At 36.6% G+C, this 19565-nt stretch overlaps 1 protein-coding gene across 4 annotated transcripts in view; it reads left to right on the top strand.

Moving 5' to 3' along the window:
- Window positions 1-3315: 3315 nt before the first annotated feature.
- NEDD4 (NEDD4 E3 ubiquitin protein ligase) overlaps window positions 3316-19565 on the top strand; it is a 50687-nt gene continuing 34437 nt past the window's right edge. For 3 of the 4 annotated variants that reach the window (XM_054214278.1, XM_054214279.1, XM_054214280.1), the window contains exon 1: window positions 9010-15461. In XM_054214278.1, coding sequence (XP_054070253.1) covers window positions 13950-15461 — 1512 coding nt within the window. In that variant the 5' untranslated portion in view covers window positions 9010-13949. The other variant, XM_054214281.1, reaches the window with a different exon arrangement.

Raw genomic sequence — 19565 nt, 5'->3', positions numbered from 1 at the left:
AACAGAGGTGTTAAATACGATCTGTAGCAACAGCCAGCATTTCTTGAAGGATGAGACTTCCTTATTTATGAATACAAAACACTGCTATAGTACAATTAATGTTTAAGTTCTTTTAGTGAGTTAGTAGGACTGAACTGTAAACATTCAGGTGGAAGTTAATGACTTTCATTATGTTTATAAGATTGATTAATGTAGCTCTATAATAGGAATCTTCCTGAATCTAAAACTTCCTTTGCTTGCTTTGAAAGAAGTTCTTCCAAAACAAAATGTTTCAGCTCTGTTGGTTGCCATAGAGGGGGAAGAGGGTGCCCTCTGGGCTGTGAAGGAATGGTCAAGATGCGAAAGTCTCCTTCCACTTTCTGCCTCCTGGTGAAATGAACTGGTGATGCTAACAAAACTTACTATCGTTTAGAGGTCACCTAACATATATGTCTGCTTCACTTGCAAGGTCTGAATATTGCAGGAACTACTTTCCTTCAGCTAAGGCTCACCATTCTGTGGGAAATGCTTTCTTTCAAATGAGATGGTAAGTTTTAACAATTACTTAATTGGGTAGATTCATCATACTGTCAACTTCGTATCTATCTCCTGCTGGAATCGCCCAAGCTGAATATAGCATAGATAAGTGCTCATAGCTAGCCTGATCTTGTAATTATGTGTTGGAGGTTTTTGTTTAAGATCTAAAGAATTTTATTTAAAATTCTTAGTACCTCTTCTTCTATAATATATGAGGAAAGTTTGTTCTTAAATGTTGTTTTTAATGTTAGACAGGTAAAGAATGTCAATGTTTTCTGGACCGCTTAAGGGAAAAATTTCTGTGCTAACCTCAGTGTAGGTAATGGAAGAACCAAATCCTTAATTATTTGGACTCTTGAGAGGTTTCCTTGAGATGCAAAGACTGCGTATTGCTCCAGTAAATGCCATTAAGGAATATGTTTTTGTTGTGAAACACTCAAACATAACTTTCATGGTCACTAATGATATCCAGGCAAAAAAAAAAAACAAACCCAAACCAAACTTTTAATGCAATTTGAAATAAGTGGTCTTGGATGGGAGATACAGACTAGGAAACTTGCTAAGATACGTGTTTTTTAACACTGCTGTGTTTCTATACTAAAATTGGCAGATGCAGGAGGCTATCTATCTGTTGAACTGGAATATGTGGTCAATTTAGCTGTAAGTAATCCTTCGGCATTGTTTCTGAGCTTCTCCTAGGTTTCAGAGCCTTCTAAATGATGATGTCTGTTTTTGATCAACGATTTGTGCTTGAAATACAAACCACTAGTAGGGTAAAGCTGGATACCTTGAGTAAGGTGTCTCACAGATTTAAGAAGCATGCTATAAAAGAAACTATAAATTCGTGGTGTGTATCTTTTACGCTAGTATTTATTCTTTAATGGGGATTTGGCTTTAGTGCACTTCTACCCATGCAAGTGTCCTGACTTTTCTTGCTGTTTATAGCTGTTCCTTAATGAGGTCAGGAGTCTGTGTAGATGTGCATTGCAGAACGCTCTATAGTAGTTGATAATATCTTCCCCCCGCCACTGACTTTCTGGACCTCAGCGTATGGGATGGGAAGGATTGCTCTTCATGGAATTTAGAACATGTTCAGCTCACTGAACATCACTTCCTTTTTGTGCTCTTTCACTGGTCTGGGCTATTTGCTGGTTTCAGTTTTGAACTTACAAACTGTTGGTGTGTTTATTTCAGCCTGTCTTATCTGCACATATCCAAATCTGAATTTTCTGTACCTCTTTTATCTGTGCACTATATGCAGACATGGTATGAAGCTTAAGAAAGCCTTAGTATATAATTCTTGATATTACCAGCATCTTAAAAGGTGATGCTGCTGTACTGTTCTATCATTGTAATATCCTTTGATACTCTTTTCTTGGCTTGATTTAGTGGTAGTTGATTCTTGACCTATCTAGCTGGAACAAAAGAATAACAGGATGTTATCGCCTAGAGCAATTGTTTACTACAAAGTGTGCTCTCTGTTATGACTACTCAGACATTTTTATATTGGGCTTCCTCAAAAAAAGCTGTCTAGTAGTCCAGCAGATACTGCCATTTTATGTTTTACATCCTTGCTCCATCTATATAAACACTCCTTGTACAACTCTGTGCCCAGAGCTGCTGCCTTTGATGTGCTGTCATGTGTGCATGTCTCTCAGAAGTGCATGTCTGTGTTACAGAGCAGCTGGGTGCTAGGGCGTTGAACTTGTAAGACTCCTTGTGCATTCAAAGCAGCAATGAATGCTCTATCTCTTCAGATGTACAGACAGAATAAATTCAGACTGACCCCTTCAAGTTAATGTCAGGACTGCAAAAGCGTGGGTAGGCATTTATGGCCAGGAAGAGACTCTTAGGGAGATAAATTGGTCTGAGAGAAGTTTCCTAGACAAGCTGCAGTGCTGCTAGGTGTAGCTGGTGTGTTCCTGGTTACTGACTAGGTGCCTATCCCTTACTGGGCCACCAGAACCACTGGAAGCACTGCAGTGGTGGAAAAGAGTAGCAAGGAGAGCTTGAGAGTGGCTACAGTCAATACAGAAGAGGTACAGGCTGTAGCCTGTGTGTGTCTCAGACCACAAAAACACTCTTAGGCTGCAGTTGCCTGTGGATCTACAGAAGCAGTTACTGATCCATCATTTCTTGTGTGTGTGGCAATGAAGGGGGCAAATGAGGATCTCCTGAGCAAGGTGAATGAAGAAGAAAAGCTTCGAAATTGCCTTTGAAACCATGAAATTTTGGTTTTGAACCTGTTCCCTGTGGATGCCAGAATCAATTATCTGATGCTTTGACTCCATATGGAGCTTACATTGCATAATATTTGGTTGCATGAAATTAGTTTCAAACAATCCTGGAATCCTGTAGCTGTTCTATTTTGGTACCAACCCCAAAAAAATAATACTCTCTCTCTCAGCAAGGCGTGTTTAAATCAACCTACAGCATACCAGCATCAGGTTTGCAGCTTCTAGTTTTCTGAGGTCACGTACAAAGCATCTTATCTTTTTATAAAATAGCATTCAGATAGTTTCAGATCTGTATTATGATACAAGTAAACAAATTGCATGATTAAGCCAACTTTAAAATCTGAGGAGTATGGATCCTATTTCTGGGATCTCCCCCACGTGGACTACATTGATGCCCTGTTAAGCCTGACTCTGAGATGCCCGTACCCAAAAGTGTTCTCTAATTGTCTTTACTTTTCTCATGCTTGAATAACTGAAAAAAGCTCGTGATCTAAGCAACTAAACACAGATGCAAGAAAGGTATTTGTCTTCTAGGGCAACGTATCCTACACCAGCGTCTGCTCTTGGCCTATTTCTGAGGAAAAGGTGAGATTGTTTCTCGAGCTGGATTCTGTCAGTTGGGTCCCATGGGCTGTGTCTGAGGACCCCTCTCACGTTGGGAGAGGGCAGTGGTGTGCGGACTGAAGTCCAGAAGTGCTTGGTGAGAGTGGAAATGCACACGTGGGACTCTTCAGCTTGAGTAGTCTTACTGATGTTAGATGTCACTGAAGCCAAGTGATTGATAGAAGATAAATTGGATGCTATTTTGGAATGTAAGACAAGAGTGGATATTTTAGGGTATTTGTGATATATAACAAATGTCTCTTCTTAATTTGATGCCAACATAGTTTTATACTTATTTTTATTTAAATCTGATCAGTTCTATTGCTGTCACAAAACATATTGGTAACATTATATGCCTAAAACCTGATCATGACTAAGAATTTTGAAAGTTTAGGACACCTACTAGTGGTTCTTTTCTGAACTATTAGATTTCCTAGTAGGAGACAGTTTTCTTTGGGGTGAAGGTAGAAGATAGACTTGTAATTTGGCTGGAATTGTCTTGGCCAATTGACTGTTTTGCCAGTAATTGGATATTGTAGATGTTCATCTTGGTCCCCTGGCAATCACCTCTAACTATAGAGGGCGGGAGAAACTTGCTTACTTTATTTAGTGGTTTGTTTTCAGTTTTACCTTCTTAGCCAGTAATCTCCATCTCAGTATTAGCATGCAATTCTCTGTTAGCTTTACGAACCTGTCCAGTTGGTCAGCCCTGTGGTTATGTATAAGACCAATGAAAAAGCAAACTTCGAGTACTTCCTACATGTCTCTTTTTGAAAGCACTTTCAATCAAATGTGGAATTCAGGAAGGCTCCAGGGACAACATCTGCTGCTTCACCCATTGCTGTGGTATCTGTTTAACTCTTCAATCACTTAGATTGGATCAGCTTTCCTCACAAGGGTCTCTGACTAGCCGTTGCCTACAAACAGTCCTTCATCTGCAAAGCGTTTTGCTTTCCAGGGAAACAGTGTTCATTTGTCCTCTTCATCTGACATGGTCACAGCTGTTGGAATTTTTTTCCCCCCTCTTGAATTCAGTAGCTTATCAGATGAGCCATGTAAGACTTTGCGCATCTACATTAATTAACAGGAGGAGTGCAATCACTTATGTCACTCCTGTGAAGCTGTAATTTGAATAATATGTAACTGAAATAGTTTTTGGTTTTCAAAAAAATCTCATACCCTGCTGACACATCATTTCAGAAGTTCCAGTATTTTCAGTATGGCCTGCCTGTGCTGTGAAATAAAAATAGATGCAAGAATCCTGTATTCTTGCCTTTTTTGAGTTCTTTACTGCTTTATTAATCTGTTCTGATGAATTTGATACCTTTTTATTGCCTCTAGGAAATAAATTTATGGTCAGACTCTATTTCCCACCCTCTGATGAATGCTGAGATACCATTAGGTAAAAGTTTGCTCGGTCCATATGCATTTGTCTGAATGTTTAATGCAACTTGCTTGAATGGCTAGTGAGATGTAAATTGCACCCTGTTCCCTGTGTCCTAAGAGGTCATACCCATGTGCACCAAAAATTGTTAGGCTGTTCAGAGCATGTTCTCACAAAGGTCCTTGCCTACTCTGTTGAAAAGACAGCTAAGAATTGCCTGCTGAGAAACATGGGAGCTGCTCGCAGAATCTGCATCCACGTACTCCTTCCTGCACGCAGTTGGGAGCAGTGCAAGTCACTGGGCTGTACAAATGGTGGTGATAGCAGCTTGCTCTTACTATTGCCCTAGAAGAAGATCTTCATGTGTGTGCTATGCAGTACATGCATACTGCATCCAATCTGATACAGGTGTATTGCAAGGCTCGCTTGGGAAAATGGTGATGGTCACTGCCAGAACAATTTGTCATTTGGGAAAGAAGGCTGGCAGGAACCGTTGTATGCTTGGTTCTGTGGGATTAAGCACCCTAGCTCAAAACAAAATCCCACTCCTTTAGAATGCAGAGAAACAAAATAAAATTAATTTCAAAAACCCCGAACTCTACTGTGTCGACTTATCCAATTTTTTGGATTCTGTGTCTACCCTCATGTGGATATGATGGTGATAAAACTTTAAAAGGGGTAAAGGTAGAATAAATTTGCTACTGAAACTTAGGGCTGTTTCTATCAAAGTAACTTGTGTTACCTAGTCTATGGTTTTCAATGTGAATTCAAAATTATGCCAATAATTGCTTTGAGCTTTATAAATTAAAAATAGAGCTGAAAAATAAATCTGAATGTGTCTTGGATATGTTATTTTATATTTTAGGAGAATGCGCGAATTGTCAGGGTGAAGGTTATAGCTGGAATTGGCCTGGCCAAGAAGGATATCTTAGGAGCCAGGTAAGAATATATGTCATTAATGTATTATGGGACAGCTTGTTCTTTATTTTCTTTCCACAGCTGTTTAGATTTTAGAAAATCCCGCTGTGTCTCTTTCCAAAAAAATCAGAACTGTTTTAACTGGTAAAGTTAAAATGATCAGACTATATAAACATGAAGATATCTGTTTTCTTGCCCAAGGGTCACGTGGACAGGTCTTTTGTGTTGGCAAAATAACATGTGGGAAGACTTAATTCTCTGTGTGGTAGAATAGTTCTGCCATGGAGGATTGATGCGTGTATATATTTTACTTCAGGTAGACTGCAGCTAAAGTAACAATAGCTGAGTTATAATCAAAGTTGTCTCATCTGAGCTTTAAAGACTTGGAATGAACACAACACAAAACACTAAACAATGGTAGCAACAAGACTATTTCAACTCAAATTATATGCAGAGGAACGGCATCCACCAGTTCTATAGATGTGGTAAACCCATGCCAGTGGCTGCAGGCTCTGGGTATGTACAGATGTAAAAGTTAACAATCTGAATAAGGGAAGAAATAAAGTGGCTTAACATTTACCACAGGAAAGATCAGGCTTTGTAATTGAAACGCTTTGTAGGATCTTGTAGAATTGGCAAGTGGCAGCATGTAGTTTGTACTGGCCCTCTGTATGAGGGTCTAGAAAAGTACTGATGGTTTTAGTACTAGTTCTGCTGTCAGCTGCTTTGGCGTATTTACAGGAATGCTGTTATTTTAGCACTAGCAAAATTGTTAAGTGTGATGTCAGTTTAGCTTTAGAAAAATCTCTCTTGTGATATTCATATTTTCCCTAAAGACAGACAGTCTCTCTTCTTTTTTTTTTTTTTTCATGTGCAGTTCTTTTTACTTTCAACAAAAATAGGGCAGCTTTTCTCATCATAACTTAAATATGTGAAAACGGTATGCTCTTTTGCTGTATGGCAGACAGTCTTGGTCACTTTTTTTACTAGTCTGTTTGAGCAATTGAATGCTCAACATGAACTCTGTTCATGAAAAGTAGATATTCATACAATCTGGTATTTATTGTACCACAGGAAAGGAAAAAAAAAAATATCTGAGGCAGTAGGCCATTTTAAGCAACCTTATTAGGACACCTTCATTTACAGAAAAATTCAGGTTAAACTCAAACTCTCTGAAACTGATAGAATATGTTGCATGCTCAAGGAAGTACCTCCATTTCCAGGTGTTTTAAACTGTTAAAAACAAGAGATTCAACCAAGCTTTTTCAGTCACAGGTGATTTTTTTCGTGTGCATCTTGATGAAATGCATGAGGATTTATTAAATCTGTTCTCATGAAATAAGAACTGTGAAGGGGAGAGAGAACCAAATTGTAGTGATACATAGAATATAAAATGGCATGGCTAGTATGGTCATAATCAATAACAATGTTCAGCTTAGTTTTATCTCTGAAACTATTTAGAAAATGATTAAGTATGAATGTGTGTGGTGTTCATAAAGTAATTGTAACTCCTAGTTTCATAACTTCTATTAATGTAAGTCTTTTAAAACTCAACTGCTAATAATGCTGACAAAAAAGGATATATAGTAGCGTGCTTATCTTTTTCTTTACCCCTCCCAGTGACCCATATGTGAAAGTGACAGTGTATGATCCAGTGAATGGAGTCCTTACCAGTGTTCAGACAAAAACAATTAAAAAGGTTAGCCTTCTTATCTTTGTGGGTGTGATGGTTTTGGTTTTTTTGCTCAGACTAGAGGAAAAGTTAATACTACAGGAAATATGAGAATTAATATGTCACTTGAGTGAACGGACATGGGGAAAGGAATGTTCCATGACCCACTCTGTTTTTCTGTTCATGGCATTATTTTGGTGTTTTCCCTTCAATAATTTTAGTGAAAGGCAGAGAAACACTAAGGAATAGAAGGTATTGATTCAAAACTACATCATTCATAGAAATACTGTAGTATTCTAATTTTCTGAGATCTTTAATGATATAAGATTTTTCTCTTTCTTGCTGCATAACTTTTATCTTTTTTGTGTTTGAAACACAAACGTAATTTGTTGTGTTTCAACATCAAATTGCACAGTTCACCTAAATCATGATACTGCTCATTTCATCTGTGGGTAAAAGTCAGTGTTAGACTGGTAAGTTATGTTAGATCAACTAAAAATGAAAAACTGTATAGGTGAGAGATCTTCCAAATCATTGTTCTCAGGTAGTGGCTGTGATCTATGTTATGAAATTGCTCATGCATTTTCCCTTCATGTTGATAATTGTTTAGCTATGGTGAGAGTTCAAAGTATCTCTAATATTTTTAAAAATGGCCATAATTGAAAGATGTGTTTAGTTGAGCAGGCTATATTGTGTTTGGCTCCACTGTGAATGGCCTGTCTAGGTTACATTGTTGAGAGATTTGGCATTTGCTAAGAGTTCATAATTTCAGGATTAACATATGTTTGTGTGTAAGCAATTTGGATAGTGACTTGAGAAGGCAGTGATTATCACTGAAGACATACCATAAACTAACTGATTTGGACTGTATAATGGGCCCTTCTCTGTATCCATGGCGTTAGCCAAAATCTGAGAATGCTTGCATAAATTGTCTCCATTCTGCACTGTGTTAAACAGTATAAGACTCCTATGATTTTTAACTGCAATAGCAAAGTTAACTTTTGTACTTTAAGTGGATTATTACATGGGATAAAATAGATGTAAAACATTAAAAAAGATACCAATGTAGAATTGCTACTGTAACCAATGCTATCTTCTTTTTTTTTTTTTCCCCTCTCCCTTTTCCCCCATATAGTCCTTAAATCCAAAGTGGAATGAAGAACTCCTATTTAGAGTAAGTGTTTTTTACAGCCTTACTGCCTATGTTGGATATGAACACATTAGTAAAAATGTTTTCTCACTAATTCAGCTTAAAATCAGAAATACATCTCTAATTAATGTTCAAAAAACCTAACAAACTGCTTTCCTTAGAAATATATTTGTTAACATTTTTATTTGTGCCAGAGTTAAATTTTCAGTCTTGATGTTATCTTCCCTATTCCATGAACGTTTAAAAACATGAACACGGATTTGAAAACGGTTTGGGATAGCACCAGTCTTGGCTCATTAGTTCTGATAGAAACGTGTTGCATAGTGAAATGGTAGCAAGGTGCAGATTTGCTGTTTAATTTAGGTCTTATGTATTTCTTTCCTCCTGCATGAACACAGAGTTTTTGCTGAAGGCAAATGCTGGAATTCTGCATGTATTTTAACTATTAATGTATTTCTTTTTCCTAGGTTAATCCTCAGAAACACAGACTGCTTTTTGAAGTATTTGACGAAAACCGTTTGGTAGGTCCTTTTTTGTTGGTATTGCAACATAATAAAGACTCGAATGAAAGTACGTTCATCTGGATTCAACATGGATAAAAAACATGCACCAAACAACCTTAACTTCTATAATAAAACCTAAAGCTAAAGGCAGACCCAGTTCATTTACTTACCTGACATTGCCACCCTTTGTGATGCTTTGAAGCAGTTATATTATTATTCTTAACTTCTAATGAGCTTTAACTCAAAAAAGCGTCCTTCTTTTATGATGCTTTTCAAATGATATAGCCAAGTTCTTTGGTGATATTAAAAGCTCTGCATTGAATGTTTATTTTTCACCCAAATAAAGTAGCATTGACAATGTAGGTATCTCAGTACATGGTGTGAGAAGCTTTTTCAGGGTGTGAGGAGTAGCATGAAAGAAAGCATGTGTGCATTTTCCTTGGAAAACTTAACAAGTGGGACAGTGGATTATGATCTTGTAGATAAGTGTCACTCTCTGAATGGCAGGTCATAAGTAAGATATGGATAGCTTGTGCATTTATTTTCTCAGTGAAATCAGAACTCGTCCTCTGACCATGCTCTTATTTAACGTGTGATGATGTCTGCTTACCTGTCTTTCTGTCTGTATGTTTCATTACAAATGAGTAAGGCTGGCAGCCGTACAATCATGACACTTGCATCCTAAGACTGCTTCTGATGTTCCTTCTCAATGGAACATATACCTTTTCTGTCTGCAATAGTCTGAAACTAACAGGAGGGACTGAGTGCTCTTAATTTGTACACCAAACACAGTTTCATTATGATAGTAGTTATAAAGTGTGCTTTTTGTGCTTGAATAGTGTTTTGGCTATGAAAAACATACTATTTTTTCCTAATACTTTCTGCATATATTCAGTAATTGATTGTATCTTTTATGGAGGTGCTGCTCTGCTAAAATCGGGAAGAGTGAAAATATATGTAAATATAAGTATAAACTGTCTAGAACAACTAGATCTAAGAAAGAGGTGGCTTGTTTCTTGGTTATAGGCATTACAGAGTCCCCAAACCATATACTTCTTGATTGGTAGTATTACCTGTCTCAAGTATTTCAAATATGGTGTCTCTTTTATTTTTTTTTTAAAGGCAATTTTAGAGGGAATCACCAGCACTTGTGGCTTACGTGGCAGGTTAAATATGATTTTTCAGGATGCTTAGATGTTTATCTCAACATGATGTCGTGGGCTACAGTGTATTCTTCATGAGGCTGAACTACATTGTCCATTAGTCATTTGAACATTACTGCCACCCCCTGGAGGCCAGGAGGTGTGATTAGAAAGTCAGTTTCCTGATTTTTGGGCGGAGAAGGCCAATGCTTTTTTTGTGGTTTCCACCAAGAGAATTTTTTAGCGTTCTTTCTCTAATCTAGAGCAGATAAGTTGTTTGACTTACGTTTGCTTCTGGGAGAGGAACCAATAAAATGTTTTATTGGCATCAACTTGGAAATAATGATTTGTTTCCTATGTATGATTATATTTAAAGATCAAAGAGTCAAAACCTTATCGGTCACTGTATAGCTCTGTAATAACCCAAATATTTTTCATCTTTTCCACCTCCTCATTCAGTGAATGGAAAGGGCTGTCTCACTATTTTTCTTTAGCTTGCTTTCAGAAACATGAAGTTTCTATCCCAGATATCTTGAGCTTTTTAAATAAGTCAAATTGTTACCTTAGCTGTGATTGTTGTTTACCATTGACAAGCTCCCCCACTTCTGACATCTTCACATGTCAGAAACCATAGGTGTGTTGCACTCAGTAGCATATGCAGCTATGATCAGAAGGTGTTTCATCTTCCATTATTTTAGTGGGCTTCAGTGTTAATCAGCCTTTCTTTCTTCTACCTATTGGATGACTGTTTAAACTCTACATGTGAGCAGGCTGATAAAACTGAAGTTCTCTTACATTTGTGAGACACTACTCCTAATGGGTAATTTCCTCTTTATAAAAATTTATCTCAGGTGCTTTTATTCCTTGTAACATTTGGGGAGAAATTGAAGCCTAAAATCTTTGTGTTTTGTTTTTAAGAAACGTTACTTTCTTGGGAACCAGTCTCAAATCTTATCTTCTTCAATGTTAGGCTTAAATTCAAAGCCCTGCTGTATCAATCTGCATATTGCCAACAACTGGAGTTTTAAAATCTTTCTGTAATAGCTTTAAAACTTTTCAAAGTTCGCCTGTCTTGGATTTGGTAAGGGAACACTAAATCTAAGTTTGTTCTGCTGACTTGTTTTAAACCATTAGTAGAATAAAGGGCTTGAGCAATTTGTGGAGTCCACAATTATGGTTGTCTTTAAAAATGCATTAGAAAAATCTGTTAAGAAGGACAATGAGATCACTTGTGAGATGGACCAGTGAAGGGACTAGACGACTTCTTGCTATCTCTTCCTGTCTTACAATAAGTTATGGTAATTAGGTTTATTTCAAATGAAGTGCCAAATCTGTTGTTGATACTGAAAACGTCAATGATGTTAAGAGTTGAATGGAGGTACTGGTACTATTTAAAAAGTATTATTTTTCATTTATGTCAACTGTAATTCAGCAAGATAGAATTTTGCATTTTAAAAATTTTTATGTTGACTAAGGAAGCTGTCGTTCTCTGGCTGTACCCATACAGTTATAGCTAAGGAAGAGTGACATGTTGAGAAATTTCATTTAAATCGTAAGCCTGAGTTACCATTTTATGTCAGTTTATCATTTTCTTAGAGGTTTCTTTAGTAAAATTGGAAAAATGTTTCAGATCATCTGTTGGGGGAGAAAGCATTGCTTTCTTTTACTAAAAGCAGTATCTCTAATAAAGTGGTTGCAATTTGTTGTGTATGACACTAACATGTTACAAACTGCGCTACTAATAAATTTGTCATTGGTGGGGAAAAAAGGAGCTTTAAGAAATGCCTTTTTTTACTCTTCACTTGTATCTTAGGGTGGGTTTTTTCTTGTTAGGTTGTTTGTTTGGTGGTGGCTTTTGGTGGTGTGTGTTTGTTTTTTTTTTTTTTCTTAAATATATTGCTTGAAGTTCAAATTTAACTTTTTGAAACTGACCAAAAGAATCTTTTATGGTATTTGCCTTTCCTCTTGTCCCCCCATCCCAGCCCCCTCCAACACAGAACATTAGAAGAAGTCCAGTTGGTAAAGCATAATGAAATAAATGAACTATTGTATTTGTTGGCTTTTTATGAATAAGCTAGTATTCATTTGTTGCTGCATTCTAATCATGGAATTCAGGTAACAGGTTACGTAAGCCCTGGAGTATAATTAGAAAACAAATTTGTTGCTTGCAAACAGAGTACTGTGAATTTGATTCTTGGCTCTTTTTTGGGAAAGAGGTATAAATGTTAATTTTACTGCCTTCTAGCTTAAAATACAGTAAAGGTTAAATAAATATAGAGCAGAAAAAAAATTTAGTAGTATGACCTATAAAAGTATAAATGGCCTAGTGTTCTCTTCTGTTTGCGCTTTTTCAGCAGCACTGAGTAATTTCATGTTAGTGTGGTAGCATTTAGTACTGCATCGTATATGGCTTCTGTATTCAAAAGTACATTCATAGCCAAATGTTTGTTTTTTAAAAAATAAAAAAACAACAAAGAACCCACTTAAGAGCAAGATTCAAGTTTGTCTTTTTTCAAAAGTCCCACTAGGTGCCAGCAAAGGACCTTTTCAGACTATATGAGCCAGTGAAACATTTTGTAGGAATTCTCAATCCCATTACTCTTGTAAGAGTCGACAGTGTATTAACTTCTTGACATGCTGATAATTTTATTTAATAAATAAAAGTAATTAGTATATAGCTATAAATGTATGAGACAGTTTGTATATAGTTATACAGAATAGCTTTCTTCTGTAATTGTGCATGGTAATCATATTTATCTCTGTGCATACTTAGTTCAGTGTTCTAAAGTTTGCATAGCTGGTCATATATTTGCATGCCATATTGAACTCTAATGACTGTCTGGTTATTGTGGGCTTCCAGCAAACAAGGTGAGGTGGTTCAGTTTGTAAGAATAGTTTTTTTTCTTTCTATCTATCTTTAACAGCTGTGATTTGGAAAGGTTAAAATATAAAATAAAAGGTTAACATGTTAGGCTGAAAACAAATGCCAAATTATTAATCGGAATAACTTTTTGTGATTCTAATTCAGTTGCACCTCACTGAAAATTATTAATTAATTGGCAGGAAAGGTTTCTACTATGTGCAAGTCTTTAGAAAGTGTGATTGCTGAACAGCGTGTAGATTGCAAGATAATGTCAGCTTTCTTTCAAGTTTTATTTAAATAGTGCAGAAAGACTTTTTTTTTTTTTTAAGGGGGAGGAGGCTTATTTCACTGGCTTATGCATAATTCAGACCTCAGCAGTTTGCTAGCATGGTTACTATTTGGAAATTCAATCCTAGACTTGATACTCAATTATATGGGACTTCATTCCTACCAACTTCCTGTAATTCTAAACCTATGGGTAAAAATATTAGTAGTCATACGCTGCTGAGGAAAGTACGGACACATTGACTCAGCTAGTGCAGCTGCAGTAGGAGTTGCTGTTTTAAACTTGGAAGTACTAGAAGTTTATTATTGTATTCATTTATGCAAATTACAGAGGATATAATTGAAGCAAGGTCAGTAGTTTTTGTCAGTGTGTTGCAGCTGAGGTCGTTGGAATGTAAGTGCTTTGTAAATGAGTGCTTTCTGACTGCAAGCAATCAAAGACGGTCCAGAAGCTGCAGTTCAACGAATGCCTGACTTATTTCAAGAGGTACAGTTGTTCGTTTGTTTTTTTTTTTTTAACACTAGTATCTTGTAGAAATCAGGACAAAGACTGCAACTTTTATGGCCTTTTACTGTTGTGATGTACTAGCTCTAGGTTCTGTGCAGCAGCCTGTAGCCTTTCTGCTGAAAGATTGTTGTGGTTTTCATTTGCTAACATGCGTGGAAATGATAACAAATGGCACGACAGTTAAGATTGCATTTTGCTGCCCAAAGAAGCAACACTGATCCATTATTGGAAACCTCTGAAGATGTTTTGGACAGTAACAATTGTATGTACTTCAAGAAATTGCAAAATTCTGCACCTAATGTTACACAGATGAAACTGACTCCTAGACAAGTTGTTTATGCACCTGTAATGCAACAAGGAAGTAATCAAGAGGAAAATCCAGCTATTGCTTCATTGCAAATAAAAAAGACAACCTCACTGCACATTTCCCTACAGTCTAGAAAGTATAGTGGATGTTTTCGGTCCGGTGACGCTGTAGCTACTGGTGAAGACACTTCATTCATTGGTATTGGGAATGAAGGAAATTGTGGCGCTAGAATTGTGGTTGATCATCGACCTAATGATAGCCTTCTAAGCAATACTGCTCCGTGCAATGGCAGTCTTAGCAGTATTGCAGCCAGTGACAGTGGATCGTTCAGCAGTGCTGGCAGTGACTATGGATCATGTGCAAGTACCACAAGTGATGGAGGTTCATATAGTAACAGTGTCATCAGTGACAGTGGTAGTGGCACTCTTTCGACAAGTGATGGTACTTTCTGTAGTAGTGTACATGGTGATTCTTCATATAGGAGCACTGCAAACAAATGTAATCCCTACAGGAGCCACTCGTCTCAGGAAACTCTGTGTAGAAGTAATACTACTTTTGACCAAGATGCTTTGTCGGTGAGGAAGAAAACTAAAATTCCACTGCGACGTTGTTCATCACTGGTTATTTTCCCTAGGAGTCCTTCCAGTACTCCTCCAGCTTCACCAGTAAGCTCAGGTCAACTGCCATGTAGAGGTGCCTATCAAACATCCCATAAACTAATTATTTCTCCAAGTGAGCTGGCACAAAAAGAAGATCAAACCATTTCCAAGGGATTCCTTTCAACAGCAGTCAATGGACTTCGACTGTCTAAGACAGTTTGCTCCTCTGGCGAAGTTAGAGACATTCGACCGCTTTACTTGAACACATCATTACAGGACAAAAGTAAAATTTTGGATAGTTCCGAGCAGGCAACTTGTGAAGAAGTATCCGATGGCTTCTCATGTATTTCAGTTCATCTCACTCAAAGAGCACTTGCATCGAGCAGTGAAATGGTTAATGGCTGTTGCAGTCCAGAGTTAAATCTGAACTCCAGTGCAAAATACCCTCATTTAAAACTGGCACGTAGCACATCTGCATGTTTACCCTCAAAAATAGATTCAGAATATCAGGTTAACATAAATGAACTAGAAAGACCGAATGCACAGATGAGCAAAGCCAACCATGTTTTGCAAAGAAGTATTTCGTTGGAAGGATCACGTCAAAAAGTTTCTTGCTGTTTATCCAGCCTTAAATACAAGTGTCATAGTGCAAGGACGTCTCAGTTGCATATACAGTTCAAACCTGGAAATGAAGGAAAACCAACTGGTGTTAAGAAACGATATGGAACCTCCAAAAGGGAAATGTCTAGCACTTCTTTGTGGAGGCCCCATAAGGTGAGTGTTCTGGTTTATAGAACAGTCTGACAGTATTTTACAGCTGAAATTTAACTGGAAAATAATAACACTTACAATCAAGACTGAAACGCAGTGATTATAGAATTTCCTAATGGTGTCAAACTGTCACATTATCTGCAACATTTGGGTTTTAGATTTGTTTCTTAAAGTATGGTACATATAGCAGCAAAGGTGAATAGGTCTTGCAGTGAAATACCTGTATTTAATGTATTGTAAACAATAATTTCCTGTTTACATGAACTCAAGGGGATTTTCTTGTCTAGTTATCTAGACTTGGGAATTATTTAAACTTCAGTTGAAGTTTTGTAGTTTTAAATACATAACTTTACTTCTCAGTAAATTAATAGTAATTACTAAAACTGCATATAAAATGGATAAAAATGAGTGGATTGCTGTAGAGTCTTTTAGGTTTACTTCATACAGGCTTTATTTTACAGAACAGTTTGCTGTATGTAGAATTAAAGATAAGTAATATTTGAGCAGAGAAACTGTAAATGCCATTTGTTTCTGTATACACCCTGAACCACAGGAATTTTCAGTTTCCTCTCCTTTTTTTTCTTTTCTTTTTTTTTCCTTCCAACCACTACTTCAGCCCGAGCAGTACACTGTAACTTAATACCTCTCCCAACAACATTGCTGTTCAAATTATAGTACTTGGGTCTAGAAGGCTTATATTAAATGTATTTTTTTGGTAATGAAACTCACATCCAACTAAACTGCAGAAGTGTGTTTGCTCATATTAACTCTTAAGGCATTTTATATTGTTAGTAAAGCATAAGCCACATGAAATGTGCATTTTAAGACTTGTTTAAATAACATTGTGAAGACTTGAATGATCTGAATATTATATATTAGTTTTAATTGTGAATGCTGATAGAGGTGCAGCAATTAATGTTTACCAAAATTGTTTAAAGATCTCATTCTCTATGAATTGACACTACTACCATATAACTAACATGCTTGTTCAAGCAAAAGGCTTTATGCCAAAGATCTATAGTTATGTCAGTCTCTTTCTAAGCTAGTAATATAATTACTTCGGAGGTATTAGACTGTAATTTTCAATCTGTTGTTGCCCTTAAGAGTAGTGCCTGGTGATTGTACGCTTTTTGACTTCTTTGGAGTTTTGTATTGCTTTTTGGTTCAAAAGAGTTTGAAGAAAAATGCACTTTCCTTATAAAACTGTGATCTATGTTTAAGCTTCATTACAAAACTTACAGTGGATCCCAGGTAATCAAGATGCATATTACTTGGTGATTTCTCATCCCAAAATCAAACTGTAAAGTTGATGGTAAATTCCACAATAAGCACAAACAGATTATGACATATTTTAAGTAGTCTGGATCTAGTTATTTTTAAAAAGTGTATTATAAAAAGGAAAACTCCAAAATGTTGAGTCATGCACTTCAAGTACATTTCTTTTCAACTTGCACTGCTAGCCTCTGTGTTTAATGGCAGTTGCTCTGTAAGATATTTTATATTTTAATACTGAGTGAATTTTAATAAATTCAATTTAGATAGAATCCAGGTTCAGGATTAGATTGTTGGCAAACATTTCCAGAAAACCTTGTAGGACACTGGAGTGACAGTAGTTTGTTTCAGTTACTGGGAGTGGTGTTTACAGTGGATTGACAAAAAACCTAAGGAGACTTAACTTTTTAAAGCACTTGATAGCACGCTTCTTTGGTAGTTGTGCACTTTTACTGTGTTAATGTGGCAGCATGTTTTAAGCTTCCTGTATTCGTAAGAGTTTATCTTCTGACTAGAAGGCGAGAGACAATTTTAAAAATGAAAAATAATAGGAAAAAAAAAAAGGTCTGAGTCCCAAATATCTAAATGTAGTTTTCTTGTACTTTTAATGTATTTGCAAATACCATTTCTATACAAATTAAAAAGATCTCCAACAGCAGAAAACTGGACACTAAAGGTTTTATAGCAGTCTGCTTGTTTCAGATTCCTTTATGCAACAACAGGCACAGGAGCCTTTCAGTCCTGAAATGGCCCTTTCAGTCTTTGTTATGAAGAAAACTTTAAAGCTTCCCCTACCAAACCAAGCAAAAACTATAGTTGACTTTATAGCAGTTCAGCAATTTACTGGAATAAAATAGATAAATACTATTGTATTTGCTATAACGGTCTTTGTGACAAATATAATAGATTCTAAGGCAATCATTTAATTATATAGTCCAGTTAATTATCATGGTGTATTGTGACTCATTTAAAAATAAACAACTCCCAAAATATTTCTCTTGACTCCAGTTAGTCTGGCCTAGTATATTGATATGCTGAGTCTGGGTTCAAATTTAACAAGTTGATACTGGAGTAGCATTTAGTAATGTCAGCTATCTGTACAGAGCAGTCATGAAATCAAATCAGTGCTTTGGTCAGAGACTCCAGAGTCTGAAGCAGCGAAAGGTCTATGCATTCTTTTCTTACGTGCCTAGCTACTAGCCTTCAGCCACCTCGTATCAGATTTCCTGCTTTCTATAATCAACAGCTTGTTAAAGGCTGACTTTAAAAAAAAAAAAAAATCAAAACACCATTTCTGTGACAACTGGCCTTGGATTATTTTTAATTAAGTTGAAAAATGACGAATGGTGATGGCCCACATACCACTGCTGGAAACATTGAATAGGTTCTGCGGTAGATAATGGAATTTCATTTATGCAAAGCAGGAGGAAGAGGTAGTCCATGGTTGTCCTTGACTTTGTATTTCTGTTTTTAATGTTTTTTCAATGCATCTATCTCTTGCTTAGGGTAAAAATAAGTGCAACTAAAGCACTGTGACATCACAGCTGTGAATTTGGAGGGTAGGAGTAAGTAAGGGAACAGTTTACATGTTGTCTTACATATGTAAACTTTAAGAGGTACAGAGGAAGGCAGAAGCAGTGACTACAGTTCCACTTCTTGTAGACCATATATAAACTTAAAAAAAAAAAAAAAGAAAAGCTGTGTTAATCTCTTCCATGAGTGTAATATTATGCTGACATCCCTGTTGACATCAGCCATTCCTTCCCCATCAGCGTCACTGACAATTAGATAATATGAATATTCTAAATGTACTCGCAAATCCATTTCAGCAACTGTATACCTTTAAAATAATTACTTATACAATTAAGGGAGTCATTGTGTTATTGTCCTTTTGTTTACAAGTAATTTTACTCAAATTTTGTCTTGAGTGAATGAAACACATTTTGAAGTGGAAACTCCAGAGGTGGTGTAAAATAACGGAAATGTTTTTCTACTGTCAGGTTCATGTGAAGCAAACTTTTAGTTGGAACTCTCAGGCTTTTTTCACCAAGTTCTGTTAGTCTGCCATTCGTAATTGTAAAAGGAGATGCTATTTGAATCCTTTGGTAGTAAATTTATATTTTGGACAAACAGTAATTTGAGGGGCCTGTCTGTGAGGATGTCAGATATGAACTTGCTGGGTGGAACAGAACCTGTGCCTGGAAAATCTTGATTTTTTTTTTTAATAAATGCTGCACCACAAGTTAGTACTGCACAGTCTGAGATTGTCTTCTCTCTCGCATCCTCTTTAAGTTTAGAGCTTCTTTCTTAGCAAAACTCCTTCACAGAAGATAATGGTCCAACCAGGGAGAAGTGCCAAGAGAAGAGGAAGACAACTGTGCTTATCTCCAGCCATTTCCATCTTTGCATGTTAAGCAAAGGGGCTTGCACGCATGGGTATCGGTTTCCCAAATCTGTGCAAGGAAGTGAGGTGGAAAAGAGGCAGGTGAAGCAAAAGATTATAGAGGCAATACAAGGCAAAGCACAAATTGACATCTCCTTATGCTATTGTGCTACAATAATCTTATCGCCTAATAATTTTCATATTGTTCAGTATGGCATATCTTGAAGGATCATGTTACAGGACTGTCTATTGCTCTCTTATGATGTATCAGTTCAGTCAAGGAGAATTGGGGTTGAAAGGATGGTGGTGTGTTTCTGAGGAATCGTGATGACAACTAAATTAGACTTAAATCACCCAATACAATTTACGTTGTCTGAGACAAATTTTAGAAGTTGAAGTATACGTCAAAGCATTAAAGGGAAGACAGTGGAAGCTTCATCACAACAATTAAC

This window comes from Rissa tridactyla, chromosome 9 (assembly GCF_028500815.1).
Source record: "Rissa tridactyla isolate bRisTri1 chromosome 9, bRisTri1.patW.cur.20221130, whole genome shotgun sequence".
Classification (NCBI taxonomy): domain Eukaryota; kingdom Metazoa; phylum Chordata; class Aves; order Charadriiformes; family Laridae; genus Rissa; species Rissa tridactyla.
This window is presented reverse-complemented; position numbering and strand designations above follow the sequence as displayed.